Raw genomic sequence first — 20,471 nt, forward strand, 5'->3', positions numbered from 1 at the left:
AATCAAAACAAAACAAAAAAACACACAACAAAATAGTCACCTGATATAACAGCAAAGATTCCATTTCAATTTTTTCATGCTTTTGCTCCCCTCATGTCTGCTCCCATTTCCCCCCCTGCTTTAAATGCCAAACAAAGCCAGGGGACACTCCCAGCAGACTTCATTGCTTAGGCTCAGAAGCAAATGACATACCTCACGATAAGGTATGTACATACTCTTTACAGAAACTCTCTCCTTTCAGTTCCTTAGGTTTCCTGAGGTTTTTTTATGAATGTTGAATTCAATTAAAAATAATAACATGAAATGGCAATCAAATGAAATGCTAAATTGTTGATTAAATGGTAATTATTAAAGAAGGATTACTCCAAGTAGTCATATATTTCAGGCACTCAGTTAAGAAGGATTGATTGATTCCTTAGGACTGATGGCCTTAGTTATAACTGAAAAATTAAAAGCAAAAGATTTTTGAGACCAGATTTTTACATGTGGACTACTTCAGCTCTGTCTACACCAGTTTTTTATGTGTATGGAACTCACCATGACTGTGAAAAAGAAAAAATAAAAAAGGAGAGCAACCAATGTAATGAATCAATAGTTTTCAATTAATTCAGCCTTTGAAAGTGCAACAATGCCTTCAGCAAAAACGAAAAACTCCAAAACCCAATACAATTAAAAATTAAGGTTATGAAATCTGTGTTGAATGATTGATTTAATAATGCTGAAAGGTGAATCCAAACACTTTTGTTTGTAAGTTCTTCCCTTCCTAGGATTCTTATGTTGTCATTCTGTTGAAATATTACCACAAAAGAAAGTAGTGCCACTTTCCTGGCAGTTTTTAGTTAATAGTAATAGGAGTAATCCCTAATAAAAAAATATATATTCAAATATAAAAATAGTTACTTTATCATGCCATTCACATCCTTATGGCTTTCACTGCTAGAAAATTATTGGTTTCTTGAAAACTGAAATCAAGGTTCTAGTCCAAGTCAGTCCAAGTCTAGAAGAGGTCGATGTCGACTCTGCTTGACTATTGAAAAGGTGAATATGCACAGAAAATATATAAACATACCATACCCATATATACATCATAGAATAAGGTAATAATTTGAGTATTGTACTAAACAAGAATAAGTTTACATGTTAATTTGCCTTGACAGGTCGTGCAGCTTGTAAAGCTTAAATTTTATTAATTTTCTCCAACATCTTTATTAAATAAATCTATAAACTTGTTTCGATATACTGTATATTGGTGAGAATGGTGCACATCAGAAGACTTTTGACTTTACAAAGGCAAAAATCACCTGTAGGAAATAAAGTTGTGACAGGGATCTGTGCAATCTGTGGGATCCTACAGTAGCATCTTAATCCAACTTGGGCATAGAGTGCAACTTTACGCTTCAAAGCTACCTCAGTACTTTCTGTCTGTCTGAGCTGCAAGAGCAGCTAGCAAACTCTGTGCCTGGGGAATAAGGTAGCTCCAGATGAGGAAGCTTTTGTCTGGAAGCCATAAAAGCAAACTTAAACATTTCCTCTGTATATGACAACAGGCTAGAGAGGACAGTGTCCAGCTGTCCTCGCTTTTGCACACCTCATGGAAATACAAACTGCACTAAGCTACACAGTGTTTAGCACAAGCCTTTGTGTTCATCACCTTTCAGTAACTTATGGGATGAACACTAGTACTTGAAAGAGTTCCTTCAGAGCAGTGTGGGTTATATTATTGCCCAGGGAGAAGCTGACAATATCCTTACAGCATGGAGTTGCCCATACAAGTGGGGATAGCTGTGCTTTTCCAAGTCATTCCTGCACTTCTGGGATAACCCAGTTCTCTGCTGTTTGAAGGTGAGTGTACTTTGAAAGTGCCTACTAGCTGTCAGTGCTCAGGAAACGATTTTGTGGATAAAGGACTGTCATCAGCTTCTGCTTTGTGGTATGAATATAACAGATCAATATTGAAATACTCTAGTTTGGTCTTTTGTTGCATTGTTTCACGATAACCTTTGAAGCTAGAAAAGTAAACTTTAGCAATTTATCATTTAAAAAAATTGAGTGAAATGTAAAAAATCTGTGTCAGAAACTTTCCAGCAAGACATGTGTTCACAAATGGGTTCTGGCAGACTTTAAGAAAAAGCAGAAAAATTTCTAGGCTTGTTTAAATATATTTTACAAAACTACCTTATGGTGTGCTCATAGTCTTCAGCATTCTTCTTCCAATAAAAAGCCTTTTTCCTTCCTACTTTTTCTCTTCCCACAAAGTCTTTCACCACTTAAGTGAGGAGGGGATAAATTACATAAATCTTCCATTTTTGGAAGATGTTTCTCAAAAAGAGAGGATATGGAAGATAGCCAGAAAAGAGTGAAAAATTATTTTTAAAGTGATTCAGTAGAGAATAAGGAAGGAAATCAGCATGAGGGGGTGTATTAATTAAATAAACATCAATAACAGAAATACCAAACAAAGACAAGTTTCCAGCAACCATTCCTCACTGATTTTAGTGTGTGAGCCTGTCTGCTTCATCCCAGTCAAGTGGGTGCTCAAACTGCCTCATTCCACATCTCTCATTCAAATCCCCCTAATTAATGGCATTTTCTGCTTCCCACAAGTTCCTGCAATATCTTCCACAGATCTGTGATCCCCATTCCATTGCAAGTACTGTAACCCTCAGCAAGAGTTTCTACTCTTCACCCGCTACAGAACCTGGCTTGAGGAAAGTTCTGAAGGATGCCTGAATACATTCCAGTCCTTCTCCACAGACCTCCCCCCCCCCCCAAAAAAAAAAACAAACAAAAAACAAACAAACAAACAAAAAACCCCAAGCAAGAAAACAAGCAAATAAAACAAAAAACAAACAAAAGAAACTACTCTTCAACATCTTCAAGGTACCTACCACTCCAGACAAACATCTTTGCTTCTCCTTGTCTGACTTAAGGGACCTATTTCTTTTTTCACATGCCTTCCTTAAGACTTTAAGTCTTTAAAGACTTCCTTTCTGTTCATTAGGGATTTTGCCATCATCTCCATAAAGGGTCTCAGACCATTCACTTTCCCTGTCTGGGCTTCCTGTTTGCTGAGTAGATCAGCATCACTTTTTGGAATCTTAAAGAGAATCACAGTTTTGTCACTCTCTTCCACAGTTCTCTTCTTCCTCCTGGGATGCTTCAAGTAAACCTGACAGGACAGCTCTTGTAAGTTCTGAATAGATTTCTTTATATGACTTTATTGGGAAAGAGAGGATAGGACTGGAATTAAAACAAATTCAGCTTTAGCTCAAAGCTTGCAGTTTAGATAGTCTCATAAAACAGCTTGTAACATATCCCAAACTTCCTGAAAATATGAGTCCTGAGAGTTCTTCTCTTCTGGGAAAGCAAATTGAAGACACCTACTTAACTATTTAAAATTTAAAACCTTAAAATAAAAAATTAGCTTTGGATATTTAATAGCCCACTGGATTGGAAGACTGGTTTACTATGGTAGACACTATGAAAAGCCCTTTAACAACCTCAGATAGACAGAGACTTTCCCTCTAGCCATCTTACCCTTGCTTTTGTTTATATATCTAAGCTGTGACTACAGTCACTAACTCAGTAGAGTTTCCATGGAGACTGGAAAGTCATTTTAAACATGAATATAAATCTCTCTTAACAGATATTGTATGAGTTGCTAGAGGCAATGTTTCCCAACCATTCTTAGTTACTTCTCTAGATTTTGTAATCTACTCATTCAAATATGCATAGACAACAAAACTCTGAGAAGATTATAAAAACTGAATAGACATTTGTATTGTAGATAAACTACCAATACTGATTTTCCTTGATCCATGAAGGAAATGTCTTTAAATCTGCTTAGAATTATAACTTTAACTTCTGTGCAAGGAATTGAGCATTTGTAGTTTAAAAGGTAAGAAAATATGCAGATTAAAAAGGTTGTACTAAATGACGAGAGAGGCTAAAATGACTAATTTCAATTTATGTATCTAAAAATATAATAGAAAAGTTATATATTATATACATATAAATAAAACTTTCATATCTATATGTATATATGTAAGTTATATATATAAGTTAAATACTTACTATTTCTTTCATTACCCCATTACCACAATTTACATAAACAATTATAATCTAAGGGGTTTTCTTGTGTTGTTTTTTTTTTTATTAACTCCAGGTGCAGGTTTCTTGTCATTGAGTCTTAATAGTGTGTTTGCTGATTGTCTCCTAGCAAGCAAAAAGGATTGATTCTAAATATTACATCAAAGGAAGGTTTGACCATTCTGGCTGGTTCATATTTTGTTCTCTCCCTCTGTCCCAGAGACTGTAACATTCAGCTCTGTTATACTGGAAGGATTAATGCTAAATATTACATCAAAGGAGGGTTTGGATTCCCGTCCATTCTGCCTGGCTCATATTTTGTTCTCTGCCTTTCTCCCAGAGGCTGTAACAGTCAGTTCTGTTACTTCCTTGCTTGTAATAAGTGAGCTATAATGCACAGGCTCCTCTCACTGACCAGCACAAGAAACTGCTACAGTCTCGTTCTTTCTTCAGTATTGTTTTGAAGCAGAATTTACTTCATGCTTTTCCTTTATTTTTGTTTTCTTTAGTATATTTTGCCTCTGCTAATGTGCACATATATCTAATTAAGAATTTAATGTGTTCAATTAATATGGATTTGTTATAGAGTTTTTCCCTTCAGGACCAATAGGAAAAAGCAACCACTTCATGACAGATGAGGTGGTGACAGATGCTCATTTTGTTGCTTAATGAACATCTTCATGCCTTAAGATTTTAGCTTTTATATTTTTCAGATCCTGTACTGCATTGGTGTATAACTCCAAACTCCATATAGAGTGTTAATAAGATCTCTGCATTTTGGATAGACGAAACAATCCTTACAAGCCTGAGGACCAAGGACACCCTCCACCTCAAACCCTGAATAGTATAAACAAAAGTGAATTGGGGCATTGGGAGTGAATTGGGGCAATATGGCTTCATTAACTGAAGTTGTAATTGGAGAATTAACTCTTGGTAAGCAAATAGACCAAATTTATATCTCTCTGAAAAACTTGTGACCATTGTCCATTTTGAGTGTAGACCCTTGGGGAGGCTTTTTCTACCCTTAATGTTTGAAGGCCCTCCAGTAAATATATATGCTTTTATCTTTTTAACCTTGTTTGGACTCTGTCTCTAAGTAAGCCCCTTTCAGGAATCATCTAAATGGCCCATATTAAAAAAAAAAAAAAAACCCCCCCAAAAAAAAGAAAAAAAAAAACCTGGGGATATCATGCAGATATAGAATAACTGAATGTGTCATGCACACTTTCCTGCCAAACTGGGCCTGAAATTAGTTTTGTCAGTATTATGGTTTTCCAAGGTTGCCGTTGCATATGAATTGCTTTTTAATTTATATAACTTATTTTTTCACTTTCTGTGTCCAAAGCACTATAAACAGAGATGTATCATGAGTGGGAGAAGGCAACTGAAGACAAAAAACCCATTGATTTATTCTTCTTGGAGTTCTTAATGATGTGAACTTATGGCAGAGCATGTTTGCTAGAAGTAGAGGGAAGTGAAGATCTTAGGAAAACCTTCCCTGCCATGAACATTGAACAGGTACGCTTGTGTTTTCACGTGGAAATAAACTTTTAGTTTGATTTCGTAAAATCCCAGCAGTATCAAGAAAGAAGAAAGGATAAAGTCACTACTGTTCTTGGTAGAGTTGAAACTAATCTGCTCTGCAGCAGTATCTGTTTTTCTTTGCTGTTCCCAGAGCTGTGCACAGACCAATGCCTTCTACTTCCCCCTCTTCCTCCACTCCAACTTAAATAAAACCATATCCCTAACTCCAATAAAAATACAGCTGTCATTTTCCTCGTGAAGCAATGATGTGCAGATTAAATGCTTCACATATTATCACTGGGCTGTCACTGCCTGACCCCTTGCAATGGTCAGCAGTGGTCAGTCCTAAATTGCTGGAGCAATGTGTGCTGGGTCCAGGGACAACCGCATAACTTTGCAAGAATCATTTGTATGCAGAACTGAGAACTGCACCATGATGTCCAAGTATGGGTGAAGCAATTAAATTTATGCATTGGAAACACTGTTATCCCAGGCTCTCCCTGGGACATCTCATCTTGGTCGCAGGCTTCTGTGGTGCTGCATTATTTGCAGAAGGCAACTGTAACATATTCAGCCACTGAGGTGGTCCTCAGTTCCTTGGTGGCCAGCACAGAGAAGGATTAAAGCAGAAAATGATAGACCCTCCTCTGGTCCACATGGAGGACCATTTAACACCATTCTGTGACCTTGAAGGTGCAATTTTTATTGCCTGTTCTCCAAATGTATGTCATAATACCTGGATAAATTAAGTGCTTTTAAAGTGTGTTTTATGCTAAAGCATATTTAATAAACATCCAAAATCTTGGCCCAAATAGCAGGCAGGCTCTTTTGTTCTACTTAAAGACACTCTAAATGCCTCTTGTAATTGTGGAAAATACGAGCAAGCACCAAGTATAAGTAGAAACTTTAATTTGGAATTAAAAGATTTTTTTCCCTTCCTTATTTTATAATGACTTTATATTCATAAATCTACCAAATTTGAAATGTTTATATGTCTTAAACATGCTGTCACCTGACACTAAGAGGAAAAGTTCTTAACGGGATCCTTGGCAGAATGACGATGGTACTAAACTGTAGTTACAATTAAAGCTTTGTTTTCTTAAAATTTTCTTTATTAAGAATTTTATTATTAGCATAACACAGCAAACAAATGAGATCAGGAAAAAAATCAACTTGAAGGCTGAAAACCTTCACTTTTAAGCATTCACTACAAATGCCTTAATTCAATGGCCAAGGCCTTGCAATGTTCTGATGAAAGACAACCTAAATCACCTATCATTTGGATATGCTTTGAAAATAACCACTACCAGCAGGTTACATTGCTGTGTCACTTTGCAGTTTACGTTTCAACATAAGAACATTAATAGCAATTTTTGACCAGAGGGATCAATTTTAATAAAACTTTTAGTACTCCTCCACATATAGACTGTATCTCACATAGCTAATTTATTTGCACAACTGCCAAGGCTTGATGCTTAAAACAGGGCATCTTGAAATCATGTACAGAGGAAAGGAGGAGATAGGGAAGCAGAGGTGAGAAAGTTCATGAGAGATAAGAATTCAGTTAAACTTCACACTGCCCACAAAGTTGTACACTGCTTTACTGCTGACTCACACAATCTGGTTGTTTTGAGATTTTGAATAAGAATCATCTAGGCTGCATGAATGACCACTGCAGTCTTAATGCTACTGAGATATCCCAACCCACAGAAGATATCTGCAAAATTAAAACCACAAAAAACCAGCTCCATCAACAAATCTCAAGCACTGATGGTGGTACAGAGATCATGATATTTCTCTGAAGAGTAAGAGATTCAAAATATTAGAGTATTGAGAAAAGTGAATAATCTACAGCTTCAGATGAGAGTGGAAACTAAGTCACTAAGTCTATTAAGAAACTAAGAAAACTAAGTCTATTGCTAAGTCACTGATTGGACTGGTGTTGCTGGCTGGCAGCAGAGATTTCATTTGGGAATGCTGAGCAACTGTGTAACTCTGTGAACATACAATTACAGGGTGATGAGTGTATTAGTTAATGCTCAGCCAATAAAAACTATTATTGTCACAAGATTGTATGGCTTTTTATTAATAACAAAAATAAACACTGTGAGTTGATTGTAGTATACAAGGGTTTGTTTCTTTTACTGTTGGCAGTGTGTAACTATATAATGGACCTATCATATTGTTAAATATTAGACTCAGAGTTTAATATACCTTCTTTAGCATACCATTCTGTTTTACCCTCCCTAAGTTTATCTTTCTGATAAACTCCAGCAGCTCACCACTAGCCTGTCAGAGGTATTTTCCACTTTAACCTTTTGAAAAATAAAAGCATTATCCTTTGAAAAAACAGACAAAACTGAAAATCTCATTATGAGTACCTTAGCATAATCTAATTAATGGATAGAAGTTCAGCACAGCAGCATTCAGATGCATATCTGATCATCTGGTTTGCTTTTATCCACCTCAGTGTAATCTTCAGTGATCATATCTGAAGAAGAGAAGGATGTGGTACAGATTGGAAGACACCTCCTTCATTGAACAACAGTTCTCTTAATGGCTAGTATTTATGTTACCTCATTAACTGCACAATAAATCTCCACTGTGAAATTTCCAATACAACAAAGCAAGTCTATGGGGATAGTTTAATCAGAGCTCTCCTCTTGCCAGATGTAGCTAGGAGTGAGGCATAATTTGCTAGTTTGTCACGTTTTCCCAGATAAAAGATTTTGGTTATTTAATATCAGACAGACCAGCACATTTCTATGACTAAGGAAAAGGGTCTTAGGAAAGGAATGATGCAACCTTCCTTACCACAGATCAGATATAAAAAGAAAAGAAGAAATCAATCCCCAGAACTTCACCACTTCACCCCTTATCTGCAGGGGTGGTGGCTGTGAAGAAGATGCAGCCACACTCATAATGTAGCTGCCAGTCCGCAGCTGGTGCCAACAAGAAGTCTGCAATGTGGTGGTAATAGCTCATGTCCAGTTATGGCCAACAGCTGCCCTAAACAACTAGCCTGTCAGCTGATACTTATAGGCAGATAAATATATATATATAAAGTTATTTAAGCCAGTTGGGTCCAGTGGAAGTCAAGAGTGACTTAATCCTGAAGCATGTTGAGACAAGCTCCACTGAGGAGCTACACTCACCAGTCGGTGACTGAGTAGGACCTGAGTGTGTGATTGCTGTCAGTGAGTTACTGACTGTACTGGTTGAGCTCACATTAGCAGGAAAAGAAAGACATAGTGCATCCTGAGGGAACTCTGACAGTATTTACTCCTCTTTCTTATTAGACTTCCCACAGGCAGCATTAGTAGGGTTTGATGCAGCTGAGGACAGACAAATGAACACCCTGGGTCGACACCTAGAATCTAAGAAAATGTCATATCTACAGCGAAGGAGGTTCAAGGGACTGGTGTAAAATCTTCTACAGAAGTTCTTAGTCCCACAGCAAAATGAATGAAAGGAGCAAGTGTGAGTAAGAGCCAATAGGACCAAGGACCACATACAAAAAATTTCTGTTCCACAAATGTGTTTCTTGCTATGGCTTAGGGGCATAAAGATAGCAAAGAATGAAAAATGCCATGAAAACTTAACATTTGCAAAAATTCCCATTCCCTGTCTTTCAAACCAGGACAAATGTGCATATTTAAATGCAGAGCATAGTAGAAAGAAAAATATAAAGCAAAGTAGTAGTTCAGACTGGAGTGATGCTTTATCCTAACATCAAATGTTAACAAGAAAAGCCGTTAGAAAAACAGGTATATGTTTTGTCTTTTTTCATGAAGAGTTTTCCCAAAGCCATGCATTGGCAATGTCAGTGATAAGAGAGGGTAATACTTTATGGCATGAAAAAAAAGTTGACTCAGCAGTGCCCTGGCAGCCAGGAGGGCCAAGCGTGTCCTGGGGCCATCAGGGACAGCATCACCAGCCAGGCAAGGGAGGGGATTGTCCTGCTGTGCTCTGCTCTGGGGCAGTCTCACCTCCAGTGATGAGGGTCAAAATATAAGACATATGTCAAGCTATCAGAGAACATGCAAAGGAGGGACAAGAAGATGGCGAAAGTCTGGAAGTGAAGACATAGGAGGAGCAGCGGAGGTGACTTGGTCTGTGCAGCCTGAAGAAGACTGAGGGGAGACCTCAATGTGGTCTTCAACATCTCCATGAGGGGAAGCAGAGGGACAGACACTGATCTCTTCACCACTGTCACTAGTAACAGGCCTGAGAAAGCATCATGAAACATAGTCAGGGGAAATTTAGTTTATCAGGAACAGGTTCTTCACTCAGAGGGTGGCTGGGCTTTGGAACAGGATCCCTGGGGAAGTGATCACAGCACCACGCCTGACAGAATTTAAGTGTTTGGACAATGCTGTCAGGCACAGGGTTTTATTCTTGGGGTGTCTTGCGCAGGACCAGGAGTTAGACTTGATGATCCCCAGGGGTCTCTTCCAACTCAACATATTCTATGACTCTATTACTTTATTAAATACTTTGGATGACACAATGTTTTTTGTTGGTCTAGCATGAGTGATCTTCTGAAAATTATAGAACCATAAAAAAACCCCCAGATTATCTATTTGAAAAATTTTGTCTCCTTTCCATACTAAATACATGCTTCTTTCCTGTTTTAGGAAAACTCAGTTGCAATATATGTTACTCCTCAAATATCCAGGGCTATGCCCTGCCCTCCAGTTCAAAATGTGGGGACACCATTTTTTTATATGTTGGCAGAAACATTGTAGAAGACATTATTAGTGGGTCTTAAAACTGGAAAGCATGTAGGCAGCCTCAATTGAGCTAGAATCAATTTAACATTTGTGAAATCAAGTTTGATGACAGACTTTTGAGGGAAAATATGTCACCTCAGAGAACTGTTTCATGCATGCAACTCCTTACAACTTGAATTCTGTGGCAAACTAAAGGTGAAAAATGGCAAAGCAAACTGGTCTGGAATATAGATTTTAAAACATGTTTGTTCCACCAAGGATAACTTTTTCATAATTTTTTATAATATTTTTAAATAAGAACATTTCTTTTTCAGAAAAAAAACATCCAGTTTGCCACTGGTCTTTGTTCCTCTTAAAGTATGAGTGAAGACAAAAAATGAAAAGAATATTAGAATTATTTTGTGCATTAAAAAAGTACATTTTCAATAGTAATCATTAAGAAAGAAAATAGTAAATTTCATGTAATTGCAACTAATATCAATACTTAAAATTGCAACATACATTTCTGTTTCTTATATTTAAGTCCATAAATAACACCATTCTCTTTCCCCTTATCCATTGTCCAGGTTGAAGACTTAGAAAAAAATTAAATGATCATATCAAACTGTGATAACTTTCACTCCTTTTTTCACAGGATATAATTTGCGTGTCTTTTGTTTTAAGTAGGAGAATAACATGAAATTACCCATGGCTGAAAACTATGAATATGTCAAAAACAACTGAAGGGAATCTGCTTATATATGTGTTGACATCAAGCACAAGTTATTATATATGCATATATATGTGTGTGTGAGTGTGTTTATATGTATGCGTGTATAATACAATGTAAGCTGTATATGCATTTAACACTGGTGTGCTCCATCCAAGTATTTTTCCAGCTGTGTGGTTGCGCTGCTTCCAGCCCCACAGCAGACACTCAGCCTGTGAGTAGATCACCAGTGGGCACAGTGCTGCCATGTCCAGGCAATGTTCCAAGGGACAGGGCTCACGAGGACATGCGTGGGTTCTGACACATACAGCACGTGTCTGCCCTCTGCATCTGCCCGCAGGATCCCATCAGCTGCTGCATGACAGCTCATGTGCTTTGGCAAAGAGAGGTGAAGGCTAAATTTGCCTAGAGGCGCTTTCCAGATTTGTTCCCTGGTATACAGCAGACAGTGGATTTTTCTTAAATGATAGAATTGGGTTCACTATTGAGAGGCAAAAGAAAAGTAGCCTGTTTGAATATCAAACTTACTAGTTTAGATACACATTTTAGTCTAAAGAATATTAGACTAAAGTTTTAGATGTGGAAGCTAGAAGGTATGAACATATGCCCTTTAGAAATGTGTGCAGCAGCGCTGACACTAACTTAATGGCTTAGTTTGGTTTGAGGACTTCTTACATTTGTCCATAACATGCTAGCATCTTTTCCTGTTTGTTTTTTTCTTCTCACTCAATGAATATTAAAAAAATGCCATCATATCTCCCATTGCATGACATAACAGAATACATTAAACACCCAATTTCTACTGCACTGTAGTTGTAGCTGCCAACTTTCATTTCAGTTGAGGTGTTGAATGGACAGAAAAAGTTCAAGGAAATGTAAGAATTTTTTCCACTAGTTATCACAGAATGATAACTACTACTAACATATCTAGTAAATCCAGCAGCCAAATGGCATGTGAAAGTGAAAACTTTCCTATTTTTTATGCCTAAATTCTCAATGTTTTCTTGAATTGATAGTAGCAACTCTTTTTAAGGTTCTACTTTAAAACCATCTAAAATGATACCTTGAAAAATGTAATCAAGATATGCATACCACAAGAACACCCAGCCCCCCACACCCCTCATAGATTTCTAGTAATGTCTAAAGTAATACTGCACAGCTCAAGGTGTGCTCTGGTGTTATGTTATGGCATTCCTATAGTCTTTTCCTAGACTCATTTCTCAATAACTACCTCCCGTGTGTTAAGGGAATACATGAAGAATGAAAAATCAGTATTTAATTCTGTTCTTAATTTGAAATTAAATTAGTGTTCATGCTGCCCTGAGTATATAATTTGGTACTAAATTCTGCAAATAACTTCTGTCTAAATACAGAAGTAAACAGAGTGTGATGAAGTTCTTAAATCATAAACTGTCTGAGAAATGAGGTTCTGTCACCTCATGAAATAGTATCTTCTGACAGCTGATTTCTTCTCAAAGACCAGGAGCTTGAGCAGCCTGAAGCAGGGGAGAAGGGAGCAGTTAAAATGACACCTTAGAAAAAGCAAAGAAGAATAGGAAAGAGAAGTATCTTTCATGGAAGGCTGTCTGAACTCTTTAAGATGTGTAACTATAATCTTTCCAACAGGGACATTAAAAACACCCATGATATAATTTTTCACAAATACTGTATTTTTTAAAGGGTAATCAAAGTGTTTTCTATAATACCTCACTCCCTGCTAACATGGACCTCAGCCAAAAATGGAGGAAAAACTGATTTTGTACACCTTTACAAGTTTACAAAACACAGATCATGAACAGTTCAAAGCCTCTTAGAATCCAGCCTTATGTGTTTCCTGAGGAAGCATCCTTGAATCTTGAGATTTCAGCAATGTGAAATTCTCAAATTTTGAATCAATGCACAAAGGAGCACCCCACAGCAGTGTCTTCACAGTCACCAGACTATCATAAAGATATTGCTGGACAAACATCTGTAGTTGGGACAACATTTTCAGGTGCAGAGGAGGAACTTTGAGTGTAAAAAACTATTTATCAGGTGCTGTATCCCCATCCATCTTTCAGACCTAGAGAAGTTTTGCATCTAGGGTTTCAGCCTGGAACATAAAACTTGAGCCTTTTAGATCATGTTTTAGATACGTGCTGTTTCTGACTGTGCTGCTTTTTTTTACCTTGAAGTCACCTGGGAGGAGGGCATATTAGGAAGTTTTCCTCCATGAGAACTTCCTCTGTGAAATGATGAGACCAGCTGGAGGCTGGTTTAGTTGTTGACAGCCTGAGAATCCAATTGGAGAAGTCAGTTCGCTCCGTGAATCGCATTTTTGAAGCAACTAAAGACCAGAAAAACTCTCTTTCATTTCTGATCTCTCACAAGGTAACGCTGATCTGGCCCGGGTCCCTCTCATGTGGGGCCAGGCAGGGCTGGGCTCGGGAGGCTGCCGGGCCCCGTTTCCAACCAGGAGCCCCGATAACCAAAAGAAGCCGAGCCCATTGCTGAGATCCTCGCCCTTTTCCCGGTGTGTCCGTGGCTCGGGGGGCCCTGCCCTGCCCTGCCCCGGCTCGGAGCAGCCCTGGGGTGGCCGAGCCCGCCCGGCCGCCCTCACGGGCTGGGGGGAGGCAGCCGGGCCCGGTTCGGGAGAGCCCCCAGGGCTTTGTGTGCTGGGCAGGGCAGAGGGAGAACCCCCGGGCTGCGGCTGGAGCTGGGGGCGGGCAGCGCCGGGGGAAAGCCATGGACACACGGCCTTGGCACCCATTTCTCCTCTGCGTGCGCTTTGCAGTTTCCATCCGGCCCCCCCAGCACGGCCTGGGCACCCTGAGATCCTGACACAGCTCCGGCATGGCCTGGCACAGCCCCTGCAACTTCTGGGTGAGATTTTAACTTTTCCAGTGCTCAGATAGGATTGACAGACTTTCCATCCTTCCTTGGGTGAGAGGAAGAAGAACAGAAAGGATGCACCAAAGTCAGTGAAGTAAAAGCTAGGTTTTTAAATGGAGGGAGAACGAAGAGACACCATCAACATTGGCTGAAAAAATATTTTTGTAAATTATAGGCGTGGACTGTACTACACGAAAAGATTCCTTTAAACCAGGAAAAAAGACATGGGGTGGGGGCGTGAGGTGTGAAGTGTTTGGAAGTTCCTTTGCCCCGAGGGAAAAAGGGAGATCTCTGTTCCTGGAAAACCAATTATGAACAGAGGGAAGAGAGCTGAAGGGATTTTTTGCCTTTGAGTAGCTCATCCTTAAAAGTAATACATCATGACCTTTTTTTTTTTTTTTTTTTTTTTTTTTAACATGGCCTGCAACTCAGCTCTGGAAAGACTAAGTGAGAGGAAATTCATGATAGCAGATCCTGGGTGGCTGTTTTTCATGGAAAAAGTGGAGTAAGGAGAGAACTGATTATTTCCTCTCTTGAAAAGGTCCTTATAGCTAAACAAAAAGAAACTCCCTAAAGTGAACTGAAATGTTTATTTGAGCAAGGAATTGACTGAAGTGTCTCTGTATGTTGTTAAGATATGAAAAAGAGGAAGAAGGAATTGGTCTGAAGATCTGCTCTAAATTTATTATTCTTTTTCTTTGTGTTGTTAATAAATTTTTTCTTTTATCTCATGTTAAGTTTTAAGCCTGCTTTGCTTTTACTCCTAATTCTATTTTGCAACAAAAGGTAAATACATGTAAAATTGGCAAACCCAAACTGTAACATTTTTGGTGCATTGGCCAGGAAACAAAAACTAAACCAAGAGACTAGGTAACACTCTGCATTAGAAACATGCTGAGTATAAGGATGTTTAAATGACTTCCAATTCAGTCATTAGATGTTTGGAAAAGCATTTGTGAAAAAAGGTTTAACTACAACTCAGAGACATTTATTTCCCTGGAACTTCTATAGAACTCAGCATATTGAGCTGATACCATTTCCAGAGAGTACCAAGCCTTCACCCTCTCCTTTCTACAATAAGGGACGACTGGCATAAAGGCCACAACTTAACGTGGGCTGAAACACTTAAGATGAAAAAGGGCATTAAACCTCCTAGTGAAATGCACTGAGGGAAAAGAAAATGTAAAAAAAATGTAGATGCTACAGGTGGTAGCATAAAACAGGAATTAATGCAAGCACTGTGACATTACACCTGAACTAAAAATTACTCATTGAGGTGGCATCGAGCCACTCAACAATCACTGATTTCTCTGTCAAATTTAATTAGAAGGAATTTCTAAAGAAAATAGATCCCACTAGGCCACTTTCTTGAAACATGTGGATGCTGTTTTAAGAATTCAGCTAAAAGGGAAGTTTTGGTTATTTGGTTATACCCTTTTTCTACTTTAAAACTCAGGCAAGCAGAAAATGAACTCCTACAACTGATTCCTATTTAAAGAAAATACATCCTTTCCCAAAATCTTCATCTATTTAGGATAGCATGAACAAAGCGCATCAAGCTATTTCAAGGTATGTATCTTGCAGCATTATCTGCATTGCTGAAAGAAAAAGACTCTTAGTAAAAGCAGCTTCAGACCCTGAGGAGAGTTCCATAGGAGACCTGGTAAGCCAAAGCATATTTGATTTGCTGTTTTTGCTAGCAGACAGACTTTCAACACAAATCCACTCTCTCTGAATTCTTGGCTACAGATTACATTTATAAGTGCTAATAGAATTAGGCAAAATTATGGATATTGATATTTTTAATGTAAAGTGTTAATAGTAACATTGGCTATATAATTTTCACATCTGAACAGATTCATGCTGACTTAGATACGGCATCTAGGAGTACAGTTATTATTCATCTATATTTTTAGTTAAAAAGGAGAAATGTCAGCCATATTTCAGGCTGCAAAAAAATCTTTTCTTATAAAAATCATCCCAAAACACATTTTAAATGAAAGTTCTTTATCCAAACCTAAAAGGTACCTGTTGATTCATTGTCCTGACTGCAGTGAAGTTTCTAGATCAAGTCTTGAAGCTGATGTGATGTGATTTGAACTTGGATTTGACCTGTTGTGCATATATATGAAAAGGCACTACTGCTTAGAGAGGCGCATTTATCACAGAGAAAAGCACTTTCAGCCCCAAAGGACTTAAAAGCCCCTGCTCTCTCCTCCTATAAATTTCAGAAAGACAGATACCTGTACATAACCATGCTTGCTTTTCTGCAGCATTGGTAATTGCCAGTTTTCTTTAACTTTTCCTCACATTTAGAAGCAAGCTGTGTAATTACTATCAAAATTTGAAGCCACAGCTGATCAAAATAAATTATGAGCTGTGAGATGGGAGTAATGAAAAAAAAAAGAAAGAACAGCAGAACAGCAACTGGGCTTATGACATTAAAAATACAAATAATTGGCAAATCTATATCTCAGCCCTGAGAGACAAGTGAGGCACTCAGCATATCTGTCATTCATCATGCAGTTGACATCTCAGTAGTTCTCAACACATAATACTGCAATCCCTTCTTTCCACCAAATTTATATAAGAGCTGTCAACTCATTGTAAAACTTCTCGATAAAAATTATTGAAAAATCATATTTCATAATGAATCTATTCAAGAACTCCATAGTTTCTAAATATTTTATTAGTTCGTTTTACAGTGGCTTTTTTCTTTTAAGTTAGTGTGAAGCCTAGCTACTTTTTACCAGGAGATAAAGAGTGCCAAATATAACAGATCCAGGAGACTGGAAAACAAACAGGTGGGAAAATTAATAAGTACTCATATTTACACTGGCTATAAAGGAAGTCTTTTTGTTACAGGAAGAGAGATAATACATGGCATGCCATCTGGTTTGCCTGGAGATGGGACAATGAAATTGTCAGATCACAGCTGGTCTTAGACAAGACATTATCAACCCAGTGCTAGAATAGAATCAGCCCATGGACACTGAAAAGCAGGGCAAAGCAAAAAAGTTCCTCAATCTGGCAGGAAGCAGTGCCACTGGCAGTCACATGTGCAGGTTCAGCTTGGTGTACTCCTTGTTTCCCAGTTTTTTATTAAACTTTTGCAGCAGCAGCTGTGAACTAACACTTTCAGCTACCTCCCATTAGGTAGGAGATTCTGTCTCATGCTGTTGAACAGAGCAGTAGTCACAAATGTGTAACAGCAAGTACTTACACAATATTTCCAGGTAGTACAACATGGGCCAAACATCCCATTGTCATAACAACTCTCAGGGGGCAAAGGTTCCTTCCTCTTGGAGTATCAATCAGAGACTCCACTCAGACATATTCAACTATCCAAAGATAGTTATCCAATCTATACTACTCATGCAAGCTCACAGATTCTCTCAAAAAATGGAGGGGTTGCTCATAAGAGCAATTTTGTGTAGAGGCATACAGATAACTTGATAGAGAAAAGATGGGACACAGTCTGAAGTTGCCCCTTTTGCCTGGAGGACTATGATTGACTACATCTCTGGTACTTACATGGGAAATGCTAGGCAACCCAAGATCCCATTTCACTGCAGCAGAGTCAAGATAAGGTTTTCAGTTATTATTTTCAGAGTGATAAATAACCAACTTCATCTTATACAGACCAAAACTCCAGGTGTTGAGAGGGAACATGCTCCCTTAGTTCTGTGACACCTCCCACCACAATAATAAGTAGAAGAGTATGAAAGAGAGAAAATTATTTTTTCTTGGATTTCAATGCACAGTTTAATGCTGCGTAAGAAGTTCTGTTAAAAACAGGCATCACAACATCACTACATTTTAAGCATGAAATGTGCTTCTGACTTTGTCTGTCCTGAAAGAAGTACACACTAGAACATATCTTAAGATAAAATTTAAAAAGTCAAATAAATATACTGAGCAAATCACACAAACTCTGAACAAAATCCTCTTTCGAACACAGTTGTCCCATGGGAGCTAATACACAAGAGAGCATGGGGAGCACATATGACAAATGTTATTCATATCACTCAGAAAACTGCTGGAAGGCTCTTGGATATTAAAATAACTTTATTTATTTCCTCCTTTAAAGGGGGAAAAAAATCACTGGCTTTCCTTTTCCTTAAGTAAAGCTAACTTTAAAAAGCTTTAGATTGTCTGGATGTTGATTGACCCATGTGTGATTAAAATAATATCTTCACTTTTAGGGAGACATCTGGACATTCATATAACAGCATGTAATACAAATTCCAGTGATTCTAGGGGTTATTCAGATAAAGTTCACTCATTTTAACACTTGATTCACAGGACTGACAGAACCATGTATATACAGCTACAGGTAAAATGTTAAATTCAAAAATTACCCACAAATATGGTATCTCATTTTGTTCAATAAAGTATGGGAACACTTTCTAGTATCTTAGCAGTTAATCTCCAGATTAGCATGTTTCTGGTTTTAGTAGTATCAATAACATACATGAACAGAAATTACAGAAAACACAATGGTTACAATTGACTATATGTGAAATATTTTTGGATATTCCTTGTCTTTCCTGACTAAAAAGAAAACCACCAACCATATATTCAGGTATCAGAATGCTTGAGCATTTTATTTGGAAATAAGTTTTCCAAAACAATTTACACTGTCACAGTAGATAAGTGATATCACACATATTCTCCAGGTATTTATTTAATATAAATTCCAATTTTTACTTACCAGTCCTGCACAGCATTGAAGGAGTCTTCATTTGTGATGTCATACATTAAAATGAAGCCCATTGCACCCCGGTAATAAGCTGTGGTAATTGTTCTGTACCTCTCCTGGCCTGCTGTGTCCTGAAATAATGACAAAAAAATTTTTACATTGCACATAAATTGACAACTTTTTTGTTGTTTTATAGAAAGAAAACTCTGAAAAGACTTATTGTACAACTCTGTAATCCTGAGAATAAGTAGATATAGGAGAATTCTGCAGCGGATCATAATAGGAGGGACATATCAATTCTGTCATGAGGAGAGTGGAGAGCTGCAGATAGGCATGGCCCCTGTCAGCCCATATATCCTGAGTCATTGGTGATTGATTTTATTCACCCTGAGAGCTGGGTAAGAACTTTCTCTTGTGCTCCTGCCTTGTGCCTTCCCAGTGTCACAGAAGTAAAATCTGGATAAAATGCTAAAACAAAATAGCATCCTTAGGACTTCATTGCAAGAACAGGATGGTTCCTGAAGCCAGGAAACATCTTGAACAAAAATGGAATGTCTAATTGTTCTGTTCTTGTGATTTTAATCTACAGGTGCATCTGTCAACAAGCACCAACACAGCTTTTTGCAAAAGACTGTAAGGCAGTGCTCTTAAAACAAGGATGATATCTGGCAAAAAAAAAAAAAAGTTGTTATCAGTCCCTTACCTCAACCCAGTTTTCTCCCTCATCTTAATCAACTGTCTTTAAAGCAAGAAAGGTAGGAATGTTAAGTCTTATCTCCTACTCCTTGCTTTCCTTATTTCCATTAAAAACTTTTCAGGGTAGCAACTAGCTTTTAATATATTTAATGCAATGTCTAGCATAATGTTTAGTCTAGAGTAAAGAAGGCTGGCAGCAGAACTCATTAATGCTTTTATAAATATAATATAAATATTTCAAGACAGGTACCAAAAGGATGGTACTAGACTCTTTTCAATGGTGCCCAGTGACAGGACAAGGAGCACTGGCCATAAACTAAAACAAAAAGTTCCACCTCAGCTTGAGAAAAGAATTCATTACATTGAGGGTGGCACTGGAGCAGGATTCCCAGAGAGTTTGTGGAGTCTCCCTCTCTGGAGACACTCAACACCCACCTGGATGTGTTCCTGTGTCACCTGCTCTGGGTGACCCCACCTTGCCAAGCATTTAGACAACACAATCTCCGGGGGGTCTTTCACTAAGAGATGGGACTAAGTATTCTCTAATTCTATGATACAACCACCTATGTCTGCACTACAACTGAGACACAACAGCAATAACTGAAATACAGGAAATGCCTAACTATTTCATGTTCCGGCATACCTATTTAACATTTTTAAGCCATTAATAATAGCATTACAGAAGACATAATGTCAGTGCAATTCTGTAATTAACAGATCATCTGTGTACATTTAATTTTAACAAAATTTGAAAATTAATATAAATAATAATTAATTAATAGGTAGGAAATAGATTACTAAACAGATAAAACTTATTTCATTTGCCTTCCTACAAAGAAGACTAACCAGTAACAAATATATTGGTATGTTTTCTGAAATAGCTTCTAGGCTAGAAGTACTCTCTTGTAAACAAAAGAAAAATAGATTAGGTGGGCCTCCATTTCTGCAAATATATAATTCATTTCATAAAATAATAACATAAGCAAAGTAGATTCTACATGCAACAGAAAGCACTTTTAGATTAAAAAATAATCCAAGGAAACTAACAACATTAGGTAGGATATATGATTCCTGTTCATCCTGTATTAAGCTAGAGAAGTAGTTAGACTTTAGCAGGTCTCATATGAAGTTAGGTTACATCTTTGTG

The 20,471-nt window shown here is 37.8% G+C and overlaps 1 protein-coding gene across 2 annotated transcripts in view; it reads right to left on the reverse strand.

Moving 5' to 3' along the window:
- Positions 1-20,471, reverse strand: part of RAB3C (RAB3C, member RAS oncogene family) — a 117,385-nt gene that overhangs the window by 40,609 nt on the left and 56,305 nt on the right. For both annotated transcript variants that reach the window (XM_062513195.1, XM_062513194.1), the window contains one exon: positions 18,641-18,759. In XM_062513195.1, the coding sequence (XP_062369179.1) occupies positions 18,641-18,759 (119 nt within the window). The remainder of the gene's footprint in view (positions 1-18,640; positions 18,760-20,471) is intronic.

This window comes from Cinclus cinclus, chromosome Z (genome assembly GCF_963662255.1).
Source record: "Cinclus cinclus chromosome Z, bCinCin1.1, whole genome shotgun sequence".
Taxonomy (NCBI): domain Eukaryota; kingdom Metazoa; phylum Chordata; class Aves; order Passeriformes; family Cinclidae; genus Cinclus; species Cinclus cinclus.